Source organism: Pezoporus flaviventris, unplaced genomic scaffold (genome assembly GCF_033815535.1).
Source record: "Pezoporus flaviventris isolate CSIRO_AGI_PZ_B2104156 unplaced genomic scaffold, CSIRO_AGI_Pfla_v1 ptg000285l, whole genome shotgun sequence".
NCBI classification, from domain to species: domain Eukaryota; kingdom Metazoa; phylum Chordata; class Aves; order Psittaciformes; family Psittacidae; genus Pezoporus; species Pezoporus flaviventris.
In genome coordinates, this window is record NW_026892832.1 from 272,163 (window position 1) to 295,206 (window position 23,044).

A 23,044-nucleotide genomic window follows, 5' to 3' on the forward strand; every position below is an offset into this window, starting at 1 on the left:
GTTTGCAGTCACGTTTGTGCACCTGTCAGTCTCTTTGCCAGCTCCAATTGTTTTGTTCAGTCACTGCCTCCACACCCTCCTCCCCAGCTTTCATTTCACAGCGAACGCTGACAGAGAAATCCTGAGCTCCCGCGTCTCACTCTGACAGCTCATCCCGGATTTGGAACTGCCAAAATGGTGCAGCATAATGGGGTGCACCCGCCTCGCCGGGGGCGGTGCATCCTTCTCGGCCCCGGCCGAACAGCAGCACACCGGGATTCCATTCCTCCCCTCGCGAAGCTGCGCTCCCCTGGAGCTCCGTCTTGCCGTCCGTGGGGCCGCTCCAGGCGGGATGCTGCTTTCAGTCCGCCCTGGGGCTCGCTCCCTGAAACCGGGGAGTGCCCGCGGGCCCGCAGCGCGCCTGGAAAGCATCGCCACCGGTGCGACCCCCGAGCTAGGCGGCTCCTTGCGCAGCCGCCGCCGTGCTCGCCCCCCGCCCCGCCCCGGGCCCGCCCCTCCGGAGGTGTCCCCACCGCCCCTCACGGCTGGGGAAGCTGCTGCTGCAGCCGGGTCCGGCCCGGCGTGGAGGAGAAGAGGGGAAGGAAGGAAGGGGAAAAAAAAAGGACAGAGAAAGAGGGGGGGGGGGGGGGGGGAAGGAAGGAAGGAAGAAAGGAAGGAAGGAAGGAAGAAGGGAGGGAGGGAAGAGGCGAGGAGAAGGAGAGGGAAAGGGAGAAGGAGAGGAGAGGCCCATCGTCGCCAGCCGCCTTGTTCTTCTGTTTTCTGCAGCGGAGGAGGGGGCAGCCCCCGACAGGCGTCCCGGCATGCTGAAAGTCACCATGCCTTCTTCCTCCTCCTCCTCATCATCATCATCCTCTTCCTCCTCCTCCTCCTCCTCCTCCTCCTCCTCCGGCTCCTCAGCCACCGGCCGCCCCGGGTCCGCCGCTCCCGACTACTGGATCGATGGCTCCAACAAGGACACCCTGGCCCACTACTTCGAGCTCGAATCCGAGCTGGGACGGTGAGTCGCGACAGGGACAGGGACGGGGCTAACACTGGGGCTCCACTCCCCTGCGGCCGGGCTCGCTGTGGCGAGAGCGGCAAAACTTTGTTTTGTGTGAACGGCGGCGGGAGAGCTTGTGGCTTTCACTACGTGTAGCCTTTCGAAGGAAAATTACACCTCTTGGGAGCCACGCTGTGCAAATCCTCAAGAGAAACGAGTGATGTTCAGGAGAAGGTGTCAATCCCTTCCGGCAGATGCTGATCCGCATGAACGTTGGTCAGGGTACCTGTGTATTTGCATACCTAATACTGTATCAGCTGAATGGTAGGCATCACTTTGAGGGCACTAAAATGCCAGCTTATTCATAGTCTCACTTCATTTGAGACCTCTTACTGTTATCACCATTGTCAGCACCCTTAGACCTTGCTCTGCTGAAACTCCCGGCTGAGACAGGAGTCTGTGAACAGGCCTCTGTTAGCGGAGTCTTCTCAGTGGAGTGCAGCACAGACAAGCGAGTGGTGCATGTTCATTCATGAATTCTGCCCTACGTGCTTCTGCCTGGCAACTTAAAGGTCCCAAGAGTTCAGCTTTTTTAAAACCAAAGCCCAGTGTAAAATGCTGTTGCCTATACCTAATGTGCAATTTTTACTTTCCAGTTACAGTTGTTGGTTCATGTTGAATCTGTGGGTAGAAAATAAACTGTAAAAAAGAAGAAAAAAAAAAGTGGAAAACAACTTTTTAAAGGGTTAAAGGGTTTATAATAGATAACTAAAATCTGTAAGTCAACAGGTAGCAAATAGCAATTATTAGTTTTGCCAGTGACAGGGGGATCCAGACGTCTAATGACAGTGAAATCCTGGATGACTGGGGGAAATTTTCGGGTGATAACATGGTTGCCTTGGTACTGTATTTTTGCATGCAATGGAAGTTGCGGCTTACCCGCCATACCTGTGCTTGTTGTGCTGTAACTGATAGGTGCAGGAAGATCGGTAGAAATACAATGTATCATTCTTGGCTTGCTGGCTAGGTCTCAAGCATCTGCAGGTACGTCTTTGCCGCTGTTGCTACTCATGCTAGCCAAAATTAAATAGGCATAAGTTAGGTACACTTGGCACATTTATACTTGACTTCTCTGCACACCTATGCAAAAACATAAAAATGTAAAGCAGTAAATATTGTTGTGTCAGTTTTGTGTCCAGAAGTGACAAAAAAAAAAACCAACCAAACAAACAAAAAACCAAAACCAAACCATGCAATACTGCTAATTAGCAGCAGTTGATACCAACTCTGTCATCTCAGTTAGTACTGTTATGTGTGGTCTGTCTAAAATCCTTTCAGCATGCATGATAGGGACTGTGGACTTTATGTAAGAATAGTCTGTATCAGTGATACATCATGCGTTTACTGAGTACCTTGGAAAGGGGTTTTAAAAGAACTCTCTTTCTAAGGAAGCAAGGGTTAATGAAAGCTGAGGTGCAGTGGATTTTTTTGCCATGCAAGGTGAGACAGTAGATGCTGAAACCCTAACAAAAGGATTGAATAAGGAAGATAACCACACCCAGCTAGTGTAGAGATGTTGGCTACTAAATCTGCTTTGCTGTCAAACAGAAATAGGAAATGATTTAAAGCAAAAAGAAAACAGAAGTTAATAACTGTCTTAGTCAAAGACTATAAGGTAGGGAATGGAGAGAGAATTCTCGGAGGAATACATGCTTCAAGGGAAAATTGCACTAATGGGTATAGCAGTGAGATCTCAGTCCTTAGGTCCCAAGGCTAGCTTTGAGATCCTTTAGGAGACAGCATCCAGAGCATTGATGCTTATCTCAGCCCTCCTCTGGCAGCCTAGGTGTATCTTACAAATCTGTAAGGGACATCCAACAGTCCCTCTTGGTTCCTAAGTGTAATATAAAACTATTGTTTTCTCTTGGTAATCTTGTCTCCAACCTTTTAATAATGGAGATGATTTTGAGTACATCTACAAAAACGTATTTATTGCTTACTTTAGTGGTGGTGAAAGTATATTGGCTGAGGCTGAAAAATATGAATATGTAATCTGTTCAGATACAATAAAAATAATACACTACAAGAACCAACGTGAGACTCTGCTAAAATATCTTTAACAAATACAGAGATTGGAAGAGGTCATCTGTCAAATGCGAAGACCTGCATTTGGACAGCTATTGCCAAGTATGGGAATTCCCCTTTGGAAGGAGTATCTTTTCTGCAAAGTATGTGTGGAAAATCGCTGATCCATGATGGTCAGTAATTCTTCCTTTTACAACAACTAAGGAGGCATGGGAGAAGAGAAGGAAGGTACTGCTACCAAGAAAAACAGTAAATGCCTAAAAGCTTGGGTAAGAGTAAACAGCTGACTTTCAATAGTGGAGTTCTACAAGGATCAGTTCAGGTGTCTGTGTTGCTCAACATGGTCAGAAATAAAGGGGGTTGAATAATTATATTTTCTGGCCTTACTAAATTATTAAGGGTTTTAAAAACAGTGTTCCCTATAAAGAATTGCAGAAAGACCTTATTGGACCGTTAGGGCATTTAAATGGTGGATGAAATCCAGTTTAGATAAAATAGGGGTGGAGGAGAAACCACGTGGTTGTTTAAATCCTATAGTGAGGTTAAGACAGAGATCTACTGAGATGCCGACATGGAGACAGAGATCTATGAACACCTAGCTGAGGTGCTTGTTTGCGGTTTTCTTTGATGAAACCTCCACAAGGCATCCGACAGAGCTAGCAAGTCAAAAAAGAGCCACAGGTAAGGCCGTTTCAGCACACTGTGTAGTTACATGGTGGAACTCCCCCCTAGTGGATATATATGCGCTAAAGGTTTCCGTGTGTTTAACGGGCAACTAGGCAAGTTTACCTTCAGAAAATCCAGTAAGACTGATTAAACATGAAGATACTAACTACTGAACTGTAAATTCATCTGTTGAACATTGTGAGAATATTCTTTGACAGTACTGACGTAGGTTTGCTCTATTCCTATAGTTTTCTTGAGACATCTGTGTTTAGCCACTATTAAGAGACACTGTTCTGGGCTAGACATGCTTTTATTCTGACCCAGGACACCTATTTTTCTGTCCAGCTGAAATCCTAGCTAGTTCACCTTTCTTTTAGCTCATTTCTGACAATGCAGGAGGGGAGGTAAAGGGAGAAGGGAGCGTGTGTGTGTGTACCACGTAACTGGAATTCAAAATGCTGTAAATCTTAAATTTTGGCCTTTGTTTTGCAAAGAGTATCTATTCCTTCTCTGAGAGTTGCAACACTGGTGAATTATTGACATTGGAATTTCATTGTAAGTGTATTTCATCTAAAAGATTATTTTGCACTTCCCCTTGGAAAAAGATTTTAATAATTTTAAGTTCTAAACTTGTATGTTACTTAAAGGCTAAAACCTTTCGTTAGCTTTATATAGCCCTTGGTGCATTTTTTGGTACAGAGTTTCTGAATTCAGGATTAGTCTAAAAATGGTATTCAAGTGAAGAAGAAATTCAGTAACAATTTTTGATACTCAGCAATATGATGAAAAAGGTATTTATTAGAATTTTAGTTATGGAATTTTAGTTATCATTCACTCTCTTGCACCAAACTACATAACTATTTGAATTTAAACTAATGTTGTTATTGTAGGTATATTTTAGATCTGTTAAATGGTCAAGAGCAGCTGGAAGTATGCCTTAGGATTTTTAGGTTAAATAAAATAATCATAACAAAAAACACCCCAAGAAAATTTACAGGCATTTTTCTTTGTGCAAGAATGATAAAACAGGATCTTCCAAAGTTACCTTTTTGTTTGTGGGCAGTCTTTCAATTGTGTGATCCTTGCAGAGGACCTGAAACTGAAAGGCACTGAGTACTTGCAACTTACATATAGGTGGTTTCTATTCTTGAGTTTTTAGCACAGAGTTTAAATTCAGTGTGCTGTTCGAACTGAAGATTTCTTAAAACCATAGAATAGTTTGGGTTGGAAGAGACCCCCAAACGCCATCCAGTCCAAACCCCCTGCAATGAGCACGGCCGTGTTCAGCTAGATCAGGTTGCCCAGAACCACATCTGGTCTGGCCTTCGGTGTCTTCAGGGATGGTGCATCCACCACCTCTCTGGGCAACCTGTGCCAGTGTTTCACCATTCTCACTGCAAAAAATCATCCTTCCCACATCCAGCCTGAATCTCCCCTCTTCTGCTCCAAAACCATTTCCTTTTGTTCCATTGCAACAGACCCTGCTAAAAAGTCTCTCCCCATCTTTCTCACAGGTTCCTTTTAAGTACTGAAAGGCTGCAATAAAGTCTCTCCAGAGTCCTCCCCTCTTCACGCAGAACTTGTGAGTTCTGTCATAGTAGCATCTACGTTTTTAATGGCAGTAGTAAATGAAATCAGGTAATTCCTTTGTATCAGCATCATTTCATAGAAATGAATTGGTTTTGTGCTTGATGCTTTGAAGTTGAAACATGTTTTGCTTTGAAAGTGTGCCAATTATTTTCCCTTCCATTCCTTAAAAAAAAAAAAAAAAAAATAGGGCCTTTTCTCTGTTCTCCCACATAATTTGTTTTGCAGACTGCCATGTTTGTTTTGAAATCAGTTGCTCAGTTTGCTTTGGGGTACTTTTGAAGTATGTCAGTTCCTCCTTCAGTACCTTTTTTGCTTTCTTGCTTGTGACTTTTGGTAATGGAACTGAGGATTTCCCAAAGAGACACAGGCATGCAGTTGGTGGCACATGGTGTTAGATGTCTGGATGTGAGCATGCAGTGCTTGGCTGAACCAGGATGAGGATTATCTTTGAGCAGAAACTGCCTGTGTAGGTTTGACTGTCCTCCAGGTCATGTTGTTGCATGATACAACTTGCTTATTGCACTCACACCTTCAGGTAAACAGGAAGCATTTTCATGCAGGCAGTTCCTGCTGATGGAGAAAGTTGAAGATGTGGATCTGAGGCCTCATTTTGCAGCTGCTGTGGTAGGTATACTGGACCTCACTTCGCAGTAGGAAGACAGGTGGTACAGAGAGCATGATGCACTTTTGATAGTGGCTAAGGTGGCAGGTGGATGTGGAAAGCAGTCATCTTCATGCATTGCATCAGCTCGCATAAACCTAGTTGAAGATTTTATCTTCCTTTTCCTCTTGAAGGGGTTCTGTCCACCTCATCTTTTCCTTTGAAAAATGGCCTAAGCGGTTGACCATAGGCTCTTGTACAGTGATCGCGTGCTTTGCTCCTACTGAAGCAGTGCTGTTGTGGACAAGACAATCAAATGCTAAACTGGGCAGAAAGAGGATGTCAGATTTTTGTTAAGCAAGACACTGTTCTAAAAAGGGGGAAGTCAGCCCCTATCAAAATGCGCGACTAGGGAGAGTCAAAAGTAAAAAATTATATGAATCAATGAATGCTTTCTGTGGAAGCTCTATAGCTTCTTAAACGAGTGTTTCAGATTAAATTCCTCATTTAGGTATCATGAACCAGGCTGAATAGCCTGGGTTTTGACAACTAAAATTCTTTATTCAGTGCAGGGAGAGTATTTTCTTCAGCTTTTTTTGGTTGATTCAGAATTAAAAAACTGGATGTTGAAAAAGCAAAAAAGATAAAAGTCACTTGAGGCTCTAGCTATGGAGAAAAATAATCTCTTAGAGTAGACATTTTGAACCTTGCCAAGAAAGATTGTTATTGAGTCTGTTGTCCAAATATCTGTCTTAGGTGCTAAGTTGCTTGTCTAAACATTATCTCTCTGCATGTTTCTTATTTAGAAAATAAGAAAGCTTTTTTGGGTATTTGTTGGCACACTTGACACTGCTTATTAGAAAATCAGTTTTTTAGGTTTTACAGACAGTTGTTCAAACCTGTTTACAGCTGGGATTTGTGGCAGAAGCATTGCTCTGCTGCAGTCAGGAATTTTGCATTGAGTTGCAGACTTTACTAGGGCTCAGAAAACAGATAATAAAATACACAGTTTTTTACAATGGCTTAGTTTTATATCTGATTCTTGTTAATATTGTGACTAAGGAATTGTTTCCATCATGGCATGATGGAAAGTAGGTTTATTGATTCAGTCAGTTATGGACCAACTGTTTGCCTGTTAACACTTGTGAACAGTCATGTCAGAGAAGCTAACTATTGTAGCTACCTTCTGTCAGGAATATATTTATGCTTGTCTCATAATGCTGTGTCTGTAAATAAACAGATTGCTTACATTTTAGTACAATTAGTAATGTTGGTGTGGTCTCACGTCAACAGAAGGACTATGGGAGTGTGTCCAGAGGAGGCTGACCAAGATGGTGATGGGTCTTGAGGGCAAGACTTAGGAGGAGTGGCTGAGGCCACCTGGTTTTTTCAACCTGGAGAGGAGAAGGCTGAGGGTGACCTCATGGCAGTCTACAGCTTCCTCATGGAGGACAGCGGAGGAAAAAGTGCTGATCTCCTGTCTGGTGGCCAGTGCATGACATGAGGAAATGGAATGAAGCTGAGTCAGGGGAAGTTCGGTTGGACATCAGGGAAAAGTTCTTCACTGAGAGGGTGGTCAACCACTGGAATGGGCTCTCTGGGGAAGTGCTCATGGTGCCAAGCCTGCCGGAGTTCAAGGAGTGTCTGGACTTACTCACATGTTTAATGTAAAGTAGTCCTGCAAGGAGCAGTGAATAAGACTCAATGATCCTTATGGGATCATCGAGATATTCTATGATTCTGTGATCTAAGTAATAACTGTATTATATAAAAAACAGTTTAAAAAAAGGTTTTCTTCTTCTTCTAAATATGAACTTAAATAAGCTACTGATTAAACCATATATTTTTGTGTCTCAAATTACAGAATTGCTAAGATTTTATTTGTATTGTATTAGACCAGTCCTATTTTTAAAAAGCAATTTGTGGGTGCATCTACACTGAAGTTTTAATTTGTATCAGGAGTGACTTTTATGAAACAAATGTCATAATTATCCCCTCTCACTATGCTTTGCTTTGCATCAAGGGGTGTTCTTGGAGCGCACAGAACAGCCTGAATGTAGCTGAACCAGAAGATGAACTTCAGGAGCACTTAATCCACTCTAACCTTTTATAAGCAGCCAGTTCACAGGACCAGATGATGGCTTATCTGATGTGAAACCTGCTTAAAAGTTTGTGTTGGTACCAGCATGTTGCCACCATTTGTAACACTGGTGTGCGCATGCTGCGCTGCACTTCTTGCTATTATTATTCTTGCACTTGATTACATGTGCTGGTGGTACTGCATTTGAATCTAATGTAGTTAATCTGCAAGTTGATTAGTCGGGTGCTTGTGATTTCATGCATTGGACACAATGCACAGGTCAGCCTGCTCAGGTTTTGATTAACTTAGAAGCTAAATGAAATATATATTGTATAAGTAAAAATTCAGCACTTAAAGTGGGCAGTGGAAAATTAGTCATTGCCGAGTATTGCATTATATCTGTGTTCTTATTAGGTTGTGTACTCAATGCATTGGTCTGTCAATAAATAGAGCTGTTACCTTTTTTCTGTAATAGAAATGCTGAGGAAGTTTTGAGTAGCTGGAATGAAAAGGTGATCATCGTGTGTAATTTTCTCAGCTTTCTTGTACTTAAAGAGGAGCTATTAATAATAAAAATTATATTAGTGAGTTTTTACTTCTTTATTTTCAAGTTAGTGAAATGAGTTAATGACTGGTTGTAAAAGCTGTCATTTGTACCCATTTTTTTTTAAATGGGGCAGACAGTTAAATAATAAATACTACAAAAGACATTGGACAAACCAAGAGCAGCACCACTGTATCTAAATGGAAATGCAAAAAGCTTTTAATTACCCTTTCACAGCATGAGTGTCATTGTACTGTAAAAAGAATATCTCTCGTGAAATTGGTGGTTATCCGGTTAGTAAAGATCTGCTTACTGTGGGGAGAGGAAGCATGGTAAGAATGCATAAATGAACAAGTCAACAGCAAATACACAAGTCTAAATGTCTGAATTCTGCTTCATTGTGAAAGCACAAGGGAGTCTGTGTTCTATCTTTTTATGCAATCTTAACCCCAACTGATGGTTCGTATGTATTGTACACACATAGATAAAAATAGTCAGAAGTAGGGGTCAAACATAATGAAATTGTTCTTTTAGCTTGTTAGAGAGGCAGTACATCTGAAATTGAATAAGTATTTTTATTGCAGGCGATAACAGGAGAGAAATTACTTGGCTTGAACCACCAAATTACATGGTCAGTAATATGCTAATTCTTACACAAGTGAAGTAATCACCCAAACAACTTTTAAGTTGTACCTTTTAAGCTGCCTTCCTTTCCTATGTGCAGTTACCCATACTAGAACTCAAGAACCATAAAATGTAAAGTAAAAGATACAGAAGACGGGAACCATGTTGAGGAAAGAAAAACCCCCCAAAGCATGCTGCCTTTTCACAGTTAACTGTCTATTTATCACGGCATTTTTGGGGGTATAAAGCAGTGGTAAAAGCAAGACCAGGTTTTATAATGCACAGCCTCAAAAAACAAAGTTAATTGTTAAAAGCCAATCAACAAACATATAGTATGTGCTCCAATGCATACCTCGCTGTGAGTATCTGTATGCCACAGATAAGATGCCAGCGCTGCAACTTTACCTCAGAACTGATGTCGTCTCTACAGTCCTTTTCCCCAAACTCTTCTCAGTAGAAAAATGTGATGAATTTTTCTTCTGGCTCCTCTCAAGGCATTGTGGGAAAGAAAAATAATAAAAAAGCACTTGGTTGGGTTTAAGGAGGAGGTATCATTCAAAAACATGATGTATGTCTGCTTCCACTCCCTCCCCCACCCTCTAGCAATAATTTTTCCCTCCTACCAGTATTCCTAGTTTCTTCTTAATTCAGATTATCATAAATATACCAGTATTGCTACTTGTTTTCAGTCTTTTCATCTTCACAGCATATGTGTGTCTGCCACGTTCACTGCCTTTGGGAACTGATGCTGCAACTTAAAATACTGAATTGACTGTGGTTATATTCATAAAGATTACCCCAATTGTTCCACAGACTTTGGCAGAACTGAGTAACACATAAACAGAAATGTTCTACAAATGTCTTAATTTTATGTTCTGTAGTGAGGCAGCATGGCTTCATGTGACTTAGGGGGTGTGTCAGTCAATCAGATCAGTCACCACAAATTGTGAATTGCTCGTTGACATTTGTTCATTTATTAGAAACCTCAAATGCTAATATTAGTAAATAACAAATTCATGTAAAGAAGTTGAGATTAGGTCAGAAATGAAATGCAGGAATTCCAATTTAATTTAGTTATTTTTATGAACAGTTTTGCACTCATGAATGAATGGAAATAAAACAGTGTGTCAGTTCTCAATGAATATCCATGGAATAAGAAGTCTGGTATTATCTTGAAGTACTTCTGAAATATTATTCATACTGATTTTTCTTTAAATAATCCTTGTTAACAGAGGCACCTGCCAGTACCAAAGAATGTGCTGTGGTCTTATTTGTGTCTAGCTGTAAAAAAATTTAATACTATCTTGAAAGGAGTGGACATTCTTACCCCTTCTGTGAAAGGCTGAGCATGAATTGTGCGACTTTCAGTTGATAGAGACCTTCTAGCTGCTTTTATTGTGTGGAGAAAAGTTGTTTGAATTTCATTCAAACTTAACAAAATACCTCTTTCAAATTCTATGTATATACAAGATAGTGTTTGCTATTTCTGATTTACTGGGTGTCTAACATTTTGGACCAATGAGAGTGTGTTAAAATCTTGTTTTGGGCCAGAAATTATTTCAATGCTTTTGGCACACATTTATTTATTTATTTATTTATTTATTTATTTATTTATTTTTAATATGGTGGTATTACATATTTTTATATTTTTGCAGAGAAAATGGATGTCTTGGTAAGGCTTATAAAGACTCAAAGTCTGCCACAGATGAGTACTGACTTTTTTCTTCCTTTCTTTTTACCCTATTGACATATTTTCTAGATTAATGAACTGCAATTCTGATTGTTCAGATGTTTGTTTTCCTGTTGGAGTACGTGGTTATCAATTTTCTATATTGTACAATAATGATTTTCTAAAACTGAATACAAAACATGTTGAGTACTCTGGCATCATTATTGTGATCTTAAGTTCAGAGACCTGCAAGATACTTGTGCATGAATGTTTTTACCTGCTAACTTTGTGGAATTTCATTAATAATTGATGAAAGCTAAGTAAGATTAGTAACCAATTGCCAGACTGGGACAATGTGTAATCAAAAATCTGCAATGAAAAGAGATACCCTAAAATTTACTGGCATGTTTTCTGTTCTGACTATTATAGAGATGAAAACGCCTCCATAATAACTCCATAATAAATATGTAGGTAAATTTTTTTTTTCATTTAAATTCAAATAACTTCTTTATGCATAATTCATATCACAGGTGTTCAAAGCCAAGTGGAACAGGAATAAAATTGAGTGAAAAAGCAGGTTTATTCATTACTATAAAAACTTGCTCAGATTTGATTTGATTTGCAGTAGCATAAAAAGAATATGCTTCTATTTTCCGAGAATCATTCATTTCAAATGACAAAACAACCTTGGTAATCTCCTCTGCTTATCCTCCTCCTTGACACAACAGCATCTTTTTGACCCTTTGAATCTTCAGCTTGTCTAGTTAAAAGACAATAGCCCACGTTACTGTAAAGTAGCTTCAGCTGGTTTGATCTAGCCTAGTCCATTTTTATTGTTCTTGTCACATTTACATATTAACCCCAAATATTTTAACCTCTTCACATTCTTTTTCTGCATGACTATAGAAAAGATGAAATGTTGTTTGTGATGGAAAAACTCATATGTATTTCCCTTGCAGATAACTAAATTAGAGCTAGCAATTTATTCTTCAAATAAGTAGCCCAACATACCTTACTTATTGTCTTCGGCCAGTCCCTATTTTGTGAACTGGCTATGTTTGCTATTTTTGAATGAATACAATAAATAATTACTAGGCAGTTTGTTTAAATAATTTGCCATTGTACTTCTTATTAACTGTATCAAATAATTAGTACGACCATTTGATTGTGGTTTTCCCTAGTCAAAGCCAACACAGCGTAATGATTAGAAGGATGTTAGTTATAGAATCATAGAATTATAAAATAGTTAGGGTTCGAAAGGACTTTAAGATCATCCAATTCCAACCCCTTGCTATAGGCAGAAACACCTCACACTAAACCATGTCGCCCAAGGCTCTGTCCAACCTGACCTTGAACACCACCAGGGACAGAGCATTCACAGCTTCCTTGGGCAACCCATTCTAGTGCCTCACCACCCTTACAGTAAAGAACTTCCTCTTTATATCCAATCTAAACTTCCCCTGTTTAAGTTTTAACCTGTTACCCCTGGTCCTGTCACTACAGTCCCTGATGAAGAGTCCCTCCCCAGCATCCTTGTAGGCCCCCTTCAGATACTGGAAGGCTGCCATGAGGTCTCCACGCAGCCTTCTCTTCTCCAGGCTGAGCATCCCCAACTTTCTCAGCCTATCTTCATACAGGAGGTCCTCCAGTCCCCTGATCATCCTCATGGCCCTGCTCTGGACTTGTTCCAACAGTTCCATGTCCTTTTTATGTTGAGGACACCAGAACTGCACACAATACTTCAGGTGAGGTCTCACAAGAGCAGTGTAGAGGAGCAGGATCACCTCCTTCGACCTGCTGGTCATGCTCCTTTTGATGCAGCCCAGGATACGGTTGGCTTTCTGTGCTGTGAGCTCACACTGAAGCCGGCTCATGTTCATTTTCTCATCAGCCAACACCCCCAAGTCCTTCTCTGCAGGGCTGCTCTGAATCTCTTCTCTGCCCAGTCTGTAGCTGTGCCTCGGATTGCCCCAATCCAGGTGTAGGACCTTGCACTTGGCATGGTTAAACTTCCTAAGGCTGGCATCAGCCCACCTCACAAGTGTGTCGAGGTCCCTCTGGATGGCATTCCTTCCCTCCAGCATATCAACTGAACCACACAGCTTGGTGTCATCGGCAAACTTGCTGAGGGCGCACTCAATCCCACTGTCCATGTTGCTCACGAAGATGTTGAACAAGACCAGTCCCAACACTGATCCCTAAGGGACACCACTTGTTACTGTTTTCCAACTCAGCATTGAGTCATTGTCCACAGCTCTTTGCATGCAGCCATCCAGACAGTTCTTTACTCACCGAGTGGTCCATCTATCAATCTGATGTCTCTCCAGTTTAGAGACAAGGATGCCATGTGGGACAGTGTCAAACGCTTTGCACAAGTCCAGGTAGATGACACCAACTGCTCTGCCCCTTTCCATCAGTTCTGTAGCCCCAACGTAAAAGGCCATCAAATTGGTCAGGCAGGATTTCCCCTTAGTGAAGCCATGATGGGTGCCACCAACCACCTTGTTATTTTTCATGGTCCTTAGCATACCCACAATGGCATGTGGCCACTGGAAGACCATATATCATGGTTGAGAGTCATGCTTGTTACAGTTTGTTTTACCCATGTATTCATGTCTTGGTGAACTGGCAGATTTAGGAAACTCTAGAATTTCCATCCCATGATAAATTTTAGTAATTTTGATTTTGGTTTTGGTATGAGTTAGGGTGAAGAATTGAAATCTTGGCATGAAGTGGATAAGGGCCATTTTCACAGCATGGAATTTTTCAACAATTTTGAATTAAAATTTACAAACACTTTCACATTTTACATTTTGTGTTTATTAAAGATATCATTGACTCAAAGTATCCAGATTGAAGGACAAAATTATATTTATCTCTTATACTGTGGTGCCTTATGAGAGTTTTGTTGCAGATCCCTCTTTTAACTGTTTCTGCCGTCTTTTGTTCCTGCTTAGACTGTGTTTTACAAATTACACCAAAAATGCTTAAGATTTCATAGGATTTATTTCCCTACTGGAACATATGGAGGTTGCAGAAGCAGTATTTATTTGCTAAATCCAGTTATAAAACTCTCAGACTTTTCTAATAAAAAAACGGTAGACATTATTGATTGGGACAGGAACACATTTGCCTTTCTTCCAGCTGCTATATTGATAGTTTGTAGCTGTCTTGTTGTTCATTGCCCAAACTGTCTGTCTGCCATTTTCCTGCTGTTTGCAATTGATGAAACTTACATTTATTAGCAAAATTCTTGTTTGTTTGTAATGCCTGACCTTGCACTTAATACAGCTGAATTTTATCTCTTTTCTCTTACTCCTGCTCCCCAAGTAGTAAGTGGAGTTTTTCCTTCGTGATATTATTTCCCTCTTCCATATTGCCAATACCTTCCCACCTGAATCAACGTATTCCTAAGGTTATGCCAAATTCAATAATTAATGAGATGCGTAACAGGCCAAAGGATTATTGCTCAAGTATGCATGTTGGAAAAACATAGAAACACTGAAGTAAAGAGCAGTGTGTTTCTGACAATGTTTGGTTGAAGGTGAGATTGCACAGGCAAATTTTCTTGAGAGGAGAAGAAAATCCCAGAAGCAAGTGGTTTGTAAAACTGTTCCCCTTTCTACCATTATCTCACTGAAACTGAAAAATAAGCATTATTGCAGTATTGCCCATACCAAGGTTGAATCTGTTTGTTTATGTTCTTTTGATGACTCTTTGCTTCTTCAGATAAGGATGCTATGGCTATTCTCAGCTTCCTTTCTCCCAGCCCCAGTGCTTTCTTTAGAAAGTGCCCTCAATCATCTTTATGCAAAGAGAAATATTTTATACTGTATTTAATGGGAGCAAACTTTAGAAGCTGAAAAATTGGGTAAACAGGGTAAAATTAGAATGCTAGTCAGAAAGCTGATAGAAATCCTGATGTTTCAGGGAAAGTAAGGGATTAGATTTCATTATGCAGATAGGTTTCTGCCACCATGCCATATTCCTTCTCCCATCTTTTGAATATGGATTGAGGATAAATTTGATGATTCCTGAATGCAGAAGGACTCAGCTCCAGTAACAGTCATACAAAAATGAAAAATAAAAATGAAAAATAGTATGTTTTTAAATGGCACTTGAAAATTATGTGGGTCTGTGACTTATAGGACCTGATTTGTCCTCGGATTTTATCCATCCAGGATAGTTACAGTTGTGAAAAAGTGACTGCAACAGTGGCATAAAATGCTTGCCTTCATATGTATTACAAAAAGTCCTGTTTAAACTTATTTGTAATTTTTTTATCTGAAAATATAATGTGGAGGAATTGGTATTCTTTAGTCCAAGCGATGGTGCTGGGGAAAGGTGATAATAGTTCTCCAACAGAGAACCACACCTGTGATGTAGACTTATTCCCTGAAATTTAAGGATGACTCCTGCATGAAAGGAGGAGAGAAGTAGCTTGATCAAGATTATGAAAAAAATTGTAATTTAGGAGAAAATATTTAACCATCAGTAGTTCTGTAGTGGCCTCTTCTATATGAGCAGCAGAGACAAGAAATGTGTCAAAAATTGGTATGTGATCATTTTGTGAAAAAGACCATATGACATGGCTGCCCGTCTTATGAGGAGCTGTCTTGATAACTCAGGAGAGTTTTTTCCTGCTTGTCTTCAGAATAACTGTATTGATTTTCAGTGTCCACTCATCAATAGCAGTAATTCAAATATTGATCTGTTGACATCACCAAGGGATTAGCTAAGTTCTCCTAATTCTTATCTCAAATTGAAGTAAAAATCTCTTTAGGGGCCAATGTTTTGTTCGTTTGCATCCTTAATGCTTGGCTAGTGGAAAATATGTCTAAACTGGAGCTCTTGCTCTCAGAGATGAGCATGTAGTGGGTTGAATATGTGCGTTATCCTTTTAAATTTTGCTTTTTGGTAAGAATCAACTCTAATGAAAGCATGAATGTGTTTTCCATTCTGTTTGTGGAGACAGGAGCCCTCTTGTTTGAAAAGAGTAAGTGTATGTTTTCAGAACTTTCAGCCATTTCAAAATCAACTAAAATTAAAAATTGCATCTGAAAATCCTGTTTTCCCTATACTGACTAAATATGCATGTATTTTTTGCAATATAAATTTGAAATGAACTGGTCATCCTAAATTATTTGAGCCTTTGTAATTTAAGAATGGCTGTGCTGAGTCAGAACAAAGATCTGTTTACGCCAACAGCCTGTCTCCAGCTACAGTGAGAAGCATGTACCTAGAAAGCAGTGTTAAGAACAGGGCAGTCAATCAAATGTCCTTTATTCAAATGCTTGCCAAATTCTTCAAAGAGGTTCTGTCATTTTGAGATGTGGCTTCCCATTCTAGAAGCTACATTGATTATTCCGCATGTTATCATGCATATCCACATATCCACATATCCTATCTTAGAGCTTTAAATGACTTCAGCAATACAGAGCAAACATACAGTCCTCCAGATGTATCTCATAATATTTGTTTCTTTCCAGACTAAAAAGGCTTGGTGGTGTACAAGAGGTTAGATATCACCTTAATTTAAGCTATTTCTTTCATGAATTCAAGTTAACCCATTAAGTAAGTCTCAACAAGTGCCCATAATGTGTTCTTGGTCATTTTACCTGTTCCATAATCTCTTCTGTGCCCTCTCTGTCTTCAGTTTGGGAGGTCTGGGGACCTCCCAGATAGTTTAAGAATAGTTTTAGCCCTGGAAAAACTGTAGTTAGTTCAACATCAGATTTATCACAGGCTGTTTGTTCAGTAGACACAAATTCTTTACAGAATTATGATATTTATAATTACAGTGCAGTTGCTGTTCACTATTATAGCCATCCTGTGCTGCAGAATGCTGTAGAGATGCTTTCAACACAGAATATTTTTCATTTGGTAAAAAACAAGTAAGAAGGTGCTCTCTTGCCCCTTGAGGCAAATGCCTGTAAATAGTAGATCTGAGGTAAGAGTGAAGCAGAAGCAAGTGGCTGCTGTTCCTCTGCGAGATTTCATCCTATGCCTTCCTTTTACTTTACTACACTTCAGACAATGTGAAGGTCTTCACTTATTTTTACTAGTTTTCATGTCTGTCCACATGGAGTTAGCTACTGTACGTCCAGCCAAGGAAAAATCTGTATGATTAAAGACAAGCAAAAATTTTGTGAAATTATTCCACATCCCCATGCTGTGACAAATCATTTAATTTGTCTTTTTGATGAACTATGCAAGGGACAGAACAGTTTCAGAAATTGAGGGATAGAAGTTCAACTCCTAGCTAATGAGTAGATTGAGAAAATTTATTTACTGTTATAGGCATAGTTTTTGGTATGGAAGTGGTGAATGAAGATGACAAATCTTGAATCAGATTTGCTTTTTTCTAGTGGTGCTGGAAATTCTTCAGGTAACAATTTATATAGCTTGTAAAAGAAGTGCGTATTTCTGAATGGCTGGAAGAAATATTGTCATTACTGGACAGTGAAATTCATGCCTAAATGACATACATTCAGCCTGATTAAGCTCTATTAGGAGTGTTTCAGTATCTACTAATGAATAATTTGAATGCAGGCTCCTTGGATTGTTAGTCCTTTCTGTCAGCTTTCTTTGTGTTAGTGTTCACCTATGACCTTACATTACAGTATCAGTTTTATTGTAGAAAAACTCAGTGTTGTTTAACTGTTTGGAAGTAAAACAGGTGACAGTATTTACTGAAACTAACTGTGTTTAGTGTTGTCCCTAAAAAAAATAAGAGTTGCTATTGTGAACTCTCTGTAATTCATGTAGGTGCTTTAAATGCACACGTGTGTGCATGCACACATGCAGGCACACCTCAGATGGATGAGAAGGTAACTTGCAAGTTTTTCTCATATTATGACTTTGAGGGAATGGGAATCACCTGAGAGTGTTCCCTGCTGAAAATGAAATTAATTATATGTACTTAGAAGACTAATGTAAAACTTAATTTTTAATTTAGAAATACTTGTTCCGGCTTGTATCAGTGATAGACAGCATAGCATTCTGAAGCTAGGTAAGAAGACTTTCCAAAGAGTGGTGGAAGATGTAGGGTGTTACAGTTTTGAGTCTCAGGGTGAAAAGAGCATTTTAAGTTTCACCTGGATGGAATCATAGAGTCATTTAGGTTGGAAAAGACCTTTAAGATTGCAGACCAACTGTAAACCTAGCACTGACAAGTCCACCATGTCACTAAGGACCATAGCTAAACATCTTTTAAATACCTGCAGGTATGGTGACTCAACCACTTCCCTGAGCAGCCTGTTCCAGTGCTTGACAACCCTTTTGGTGAAGAAATTTTTCCTAATATCCAATGTAAACTTCCCCTGGTACAAACTGAGGTTAACTCCACATCTCTTCTTAGAATGTTAAACTTCTGCCAACAGCTGCAGTCCATATTTGCTAGTAAATGCCTAATAGTAGCTACAGGTTACTTGATAAATTCTCTCATTTTTCTCCTCTTCTTAAATGGTGCATCTTCTCAGGCCATCCTTCTCATAACATGACAGAAAAAAGATCCTTTCTTCCTCAGCTGCCATACTGCACCTCTGTGGACAGCGGAGATGGAAAAGCCACTTTGAGAATATTCTTCCTCACTTTTAAATTTTTCAAAGAAAATGCAGAAGTCCATTATCGTCGATTTTGCATTTTCCACAACCTTGAATTTTGTTAGAACTTTCTTCTACTGGGAAGCAATACTCTTTAATCTGATCCCTCTGTCATTTAGAAATGAACGTATTCATTCACTCCAAAAGAAGAGTTATTAATGGAAGATGAACTCACCTCAAAAATTTGAAGAGGAGACTGGAAAATGAAATGAGAGTTTTGGAACTCTGAAGTTCTTCATTTATTGTATAGCATCAGACTCCATGGAGGGCTCTACCTTGAACTAGTAGTCATGTCAGCATTTGCCCTGCCATGTAATTGAGATGAGATAGTAGTATGCCAGCCTGGCAATGATTTCAATTCAAACTGAGATGTAAAATACAGGCATTAAGTGTACCTTTCTTTCATATGATTCTCATGTGGAAGACTCTTTACTGAAGCTGTTTATTCTTGAAAGACCAACATGGCGTGTGAAAATCAATTAATTAGTCATCTAGACTTTTGTCTCTGGGTTTCATAAGACTGAACTCTAACAGCATTGAGATGATTAACACTGTTCCTTGATTTTTATCCTCTCTTGTCACAAGTATGAGCTAAATCTACCACTGGAACTGTTATTTCCTGACAATTTTTAAGTCTGAAAAGCTACAGATGAGGAAGTACTCTTTCATCTCCAGCCAGTGCTCTTCAAGTCAGTCTGTCATTACAATCATTATGAAACAAAGCTGATATGTTTTGCATTTAAAATACATTTAACATAAAAAGTTCATTATTTTAAATGACAAAAGGTAACCTTTTGTTATAAAACACCTTTTTGGTTTGCATTTAATAAATTTTGCCCATAATAGCATGTGCAAAGTTTGGTACATAGAAAAAATCCAACAATCAAACCCAACATAAAATGTACTTTCACATAACATAAACTTATCTATAATTTCCTAAATTCAGTCTTCTGCATGTTGTTTTCCTTTTTTGCCATCAGTCAGTGAATTGAAATGTTGGCCTAAAAGCTGTCTTTAATTCATTCAAATGATTGCTTCGTAGGCATAGTTCTCATTAAATGTAGATTCTCAAGCAGAATCGGAGTTATCGGAAAACAAACTTTGCTAGTCTGCCTGATGCTACACAGTAAATTCATTGCTCACTGCTTCACCAAGAACTTTATTGCACCATCTGCACGTTTCAATGATGATAATTCTTTCCATGTGTTGGTTTTATCATTCTTTTCCTCCTACTAAGCAGAGTTCTTGTAAGGGAGTGGAGGTTGTTTCTCCTACGCAGTGCCATGTAAATTATTTAATGGGGAACCCAAATAATGATGATTCTGAAAACTATTTGGACACTTGGCTTGTGCCCTTGGCATTTGGACGTGTAAAGACAGTTATAAGAGAAGATGCACAACAAGGCTACCAGTCATATTTTTAGGGAAGACAAAAAATATAAACTACTGATAAGCTCCCATTGTTTGCCTTTGGCAAAGGGAAGACACAGAGATACCAGTCTCTTGGAGCCTCTGAACAGCTACATGCATATTTACCATCCATGGAAATTCTTCCTGTTAATTTGCTATTGCAAAAGCTACCTTCTCAAGCTAAATTAAAGGTGTTATCCATGTGCTAGTACATTCTGTAGACACACCTTAGAGATATAAAGTTGCATGTATGAGGTCACGCAAGAATTTCCCTCTTTTTCCCCAATATTAAATACTGGCTGTTGAGTTTGTGGCAACAGTGGTGGTTTTGAAGTACACAAATACATGATGTCATTTGTATGGCACTATGTGATGTTAGATTTTCAGCTTATCTTTAGAACTGACCATTCATTGAAGGTTTTGAATGTAACATAGGACAAAGATGGGTAGTGAAGACCCTGAAAGAAACTATGATTGGCTTTAAACTCTGAGAATGGGATCAAAGTTAGGTGATCCAAAATTTTTTCTGTCTAATAGTCTAGTACCTTGAGAAGGTGCGTAGCTTCTTAAGCTGTGTAGACCCCTTCTGTTACCACTCGAAAGAAACAAATAGTAATTGATCCTGCCTGTGTTGCACACCTGTTTTACAAATAAGTGGGTCACCTTCTGAAAGTGCCTCTGTAGAGTATGGTTTGAGAGCAGGAATTTAACCAAATACTTTTGCACAGCTAAAATTAAGAGATTCACATTTAAAGAAATTTTGCAGCAGCTTTGCAAGAGCTGCGCTGTAAACTGTTTCCTGAAGGATGAGTTCTGTCTTGCTAATGGTAGGTATGTGAGCACCGTTTTATGCATCCAAGAATATCTATAAAGCAAGTCAGGCCAATTCACGTAGCTTGACACTGTAAATAGAGTAATATTATATATAAAGGATAAAAGACCTAAATTAGCTGTTAGAGTTGAAAATTAATTATTGAATAATAGAGCATTCTGAGTGTTCTGGATGGAGGTTGCGTGGACTATCTGGCCACCAGACAGATGGAATTCTGTTTATGGAATGGTCTTGTATCATTTAAATCTGAAAGGAAGAATCTTTTGCTGGACTTCTTTTTAATGAGCTGTTTTGTTCTCTAATTATTTTTAATTAAATGTAAGTTTTTGATTTTTTTTTGTTTCTTTTTTTTTTTTGTTTTTTCATAGATAAGAATATCTGAGGTAACAGAAGAAGTGGGAGAGCTGCTTCGGTAAAGCAGTTCAGCGTGGGTGAAGCTAAGCATTGCAGGTGATTACACTTCTGACAGAGTTTTTTAGGAACAGCTTTTGAAACCCAGATTAGGAAAATAAAAACTACTGATGCTTTATATAGGTTGATTTTACAATAGAGTTTTCTAATGGCAGATCTGTAGTTAAACATATCCATATAGTCTTGGAAGGCATAAACATATAGTCTTGGAAGGCAGACGCAGGGACTGTGGGAATGAAGACCTTGGGCCCACTGTAGGAGAGGATCTGGTTTGAGACCATCTTAAAAATCTGAACATGCACAACTCCATGGGTCCTGATGAAATCCATCCACAGGTACTGAAGGAGCTGGCAAATGAAGTTGTGAAGCCGCTGGCCATCAGATTTGAGAAATCATGGCAGTCAGGTGAAGTTCCCAATGACTGGAAAAAGGGAAATATAACCCCCATTTTCAAGAAGGGGAAAATGGATGACCCGGGGAATTACAGACCAGTCACTCTCACTTCTGTGCCTGGCAAAATCTTGGAGCAGATTCTCCTGGAAGGCATGCTAAGGCACATGAAAATCAACAAGGTGCTTGGTGACAGCCAGCATGGCTTCAGTAAGGGGAAATCCTGCCTGACCAATTTGGTGGCCTTCTATGATGGGGCTACAGAACTGATGGACAGGGGTAGAGCAGTTGATGTCAACTACCTGGACTTGTGCAAATCATTTCACACTGTCCCACATGACATCCTTGTCTCTAAACTGGAGAGACATCAATTTGATGGATGGACCGCTCAGTGGATAAAGAACTGGCTGGATGGCCACACACAAAGAGTTGTGATCAATGGCTCAATATCCAGCTGGAGACCAGTAACGAGTGGTGTCCCTCCCGGATCTGTGTTGGGACCAGTCTTGTTCAACATCTTTGTCAGTGACATGGACAGTGGGATTGAGTGTGCCCTCAGCAAGTTTGCAGATGACACCAAGCTGTGTGGTTTGGTTGATATGCTGGAGGGAAGGAATGCCATCCAGAGGGATCTTGACACGCTTGTGAGGTGGGCTGATGCCAACCTTATGAAGTTTAACCATGCCAAGTGCAAGGTCCTACACCTGGGTTGGAGCAATCCCAGGCACAGCTACAGGTTGGGCAGAGAAGAGATTCAGAGCAGCTCTGTGAAGAAAGACTTGGGGGTGTTGGTTGATGAGAAAATGAACATGAGATGGCAGTGTGCGCTTGCAGCCCAGAAAGCCAACCGTATCCTGGACTGCATCAAAAGGAGGTGATCCTGCCCCTTTACTCTGCTCTTGTGAGACCTCACCTGGAGTATTGTGTGCAGTTCTCATGTCCTCAACATAAGAAGGTCATGGAACTGTTGGAACAAGTCCAGAGAAGGGCCACGAGGATGATCACGGAACTGGAGCCTCTCCCGTATGAAGACAGGCTGAGAAAGTTGGGGCTGTTCAGCCTGGAGAAGAGAAGGCTGCGTGGAGACCTCACGGCAGCCTTCCAGTATCTGAAGGGGGCCTATAGGAAAGCCTAGGAGGGACTCTTCATCAGGGACTGTAGTGACAGGACAAGGGGTAACGAGTTAAAACTTAAACAGGGGAAGTTTAGCTTGGATATAAGGAGGAAATTCTTTCCTGTGAGGGTGGTGAGGCACAAGAATGGGCTGCCCAGGGAAGTTGTGAATGCTCCATCCCTGGCAGTGTTCAAGACCAGGTTGGACAAGGCCTTGGGTGATACGGTTTAGTGTGAGGTGTCCCTGCCTCTGGCAGGGGGGGTTGGAAGTAGATGATCTTAAGGTCCTTTCCAACCCTAGCTATTCTATGATTCTATGATTCTATGAAACAGCACTCTGAAACATAACTGAAGCTTGGGAATTTGTCTAACTTCAGATTTACAAAAGTATCTCTTTCACAGATTGAAACTTAAGAATGTATGTGGAGTATGTCACAGCTTTGTTTA

The 23,044-nt window shown here is 40.1% G+C and overlaps 1 protein-coding gene across 1 annotated transcript in view; it reads left to right on the forward strand.

Moving 5' to 3' along the window:
* Positions 1-698: 698 nt before the first annotated feature.
* Positions 699-23,044, forward strand: part of CAMK4 (calcium/calmodulin dependent protein kinase IV) — a 144,288-nt gene continuing 121,942 nt past the window's right edge. The window contains exon 1 of the mRNA XM_061443073.1: positions 699-997. Coding sequence (XP_061299057.1) covers positions 801-997 — 197 coding nt within the window. The 5' untranslated portion in view covers positions 699-800. The remainder of the gene's footprint in view (positions 998-23,044) is intronic.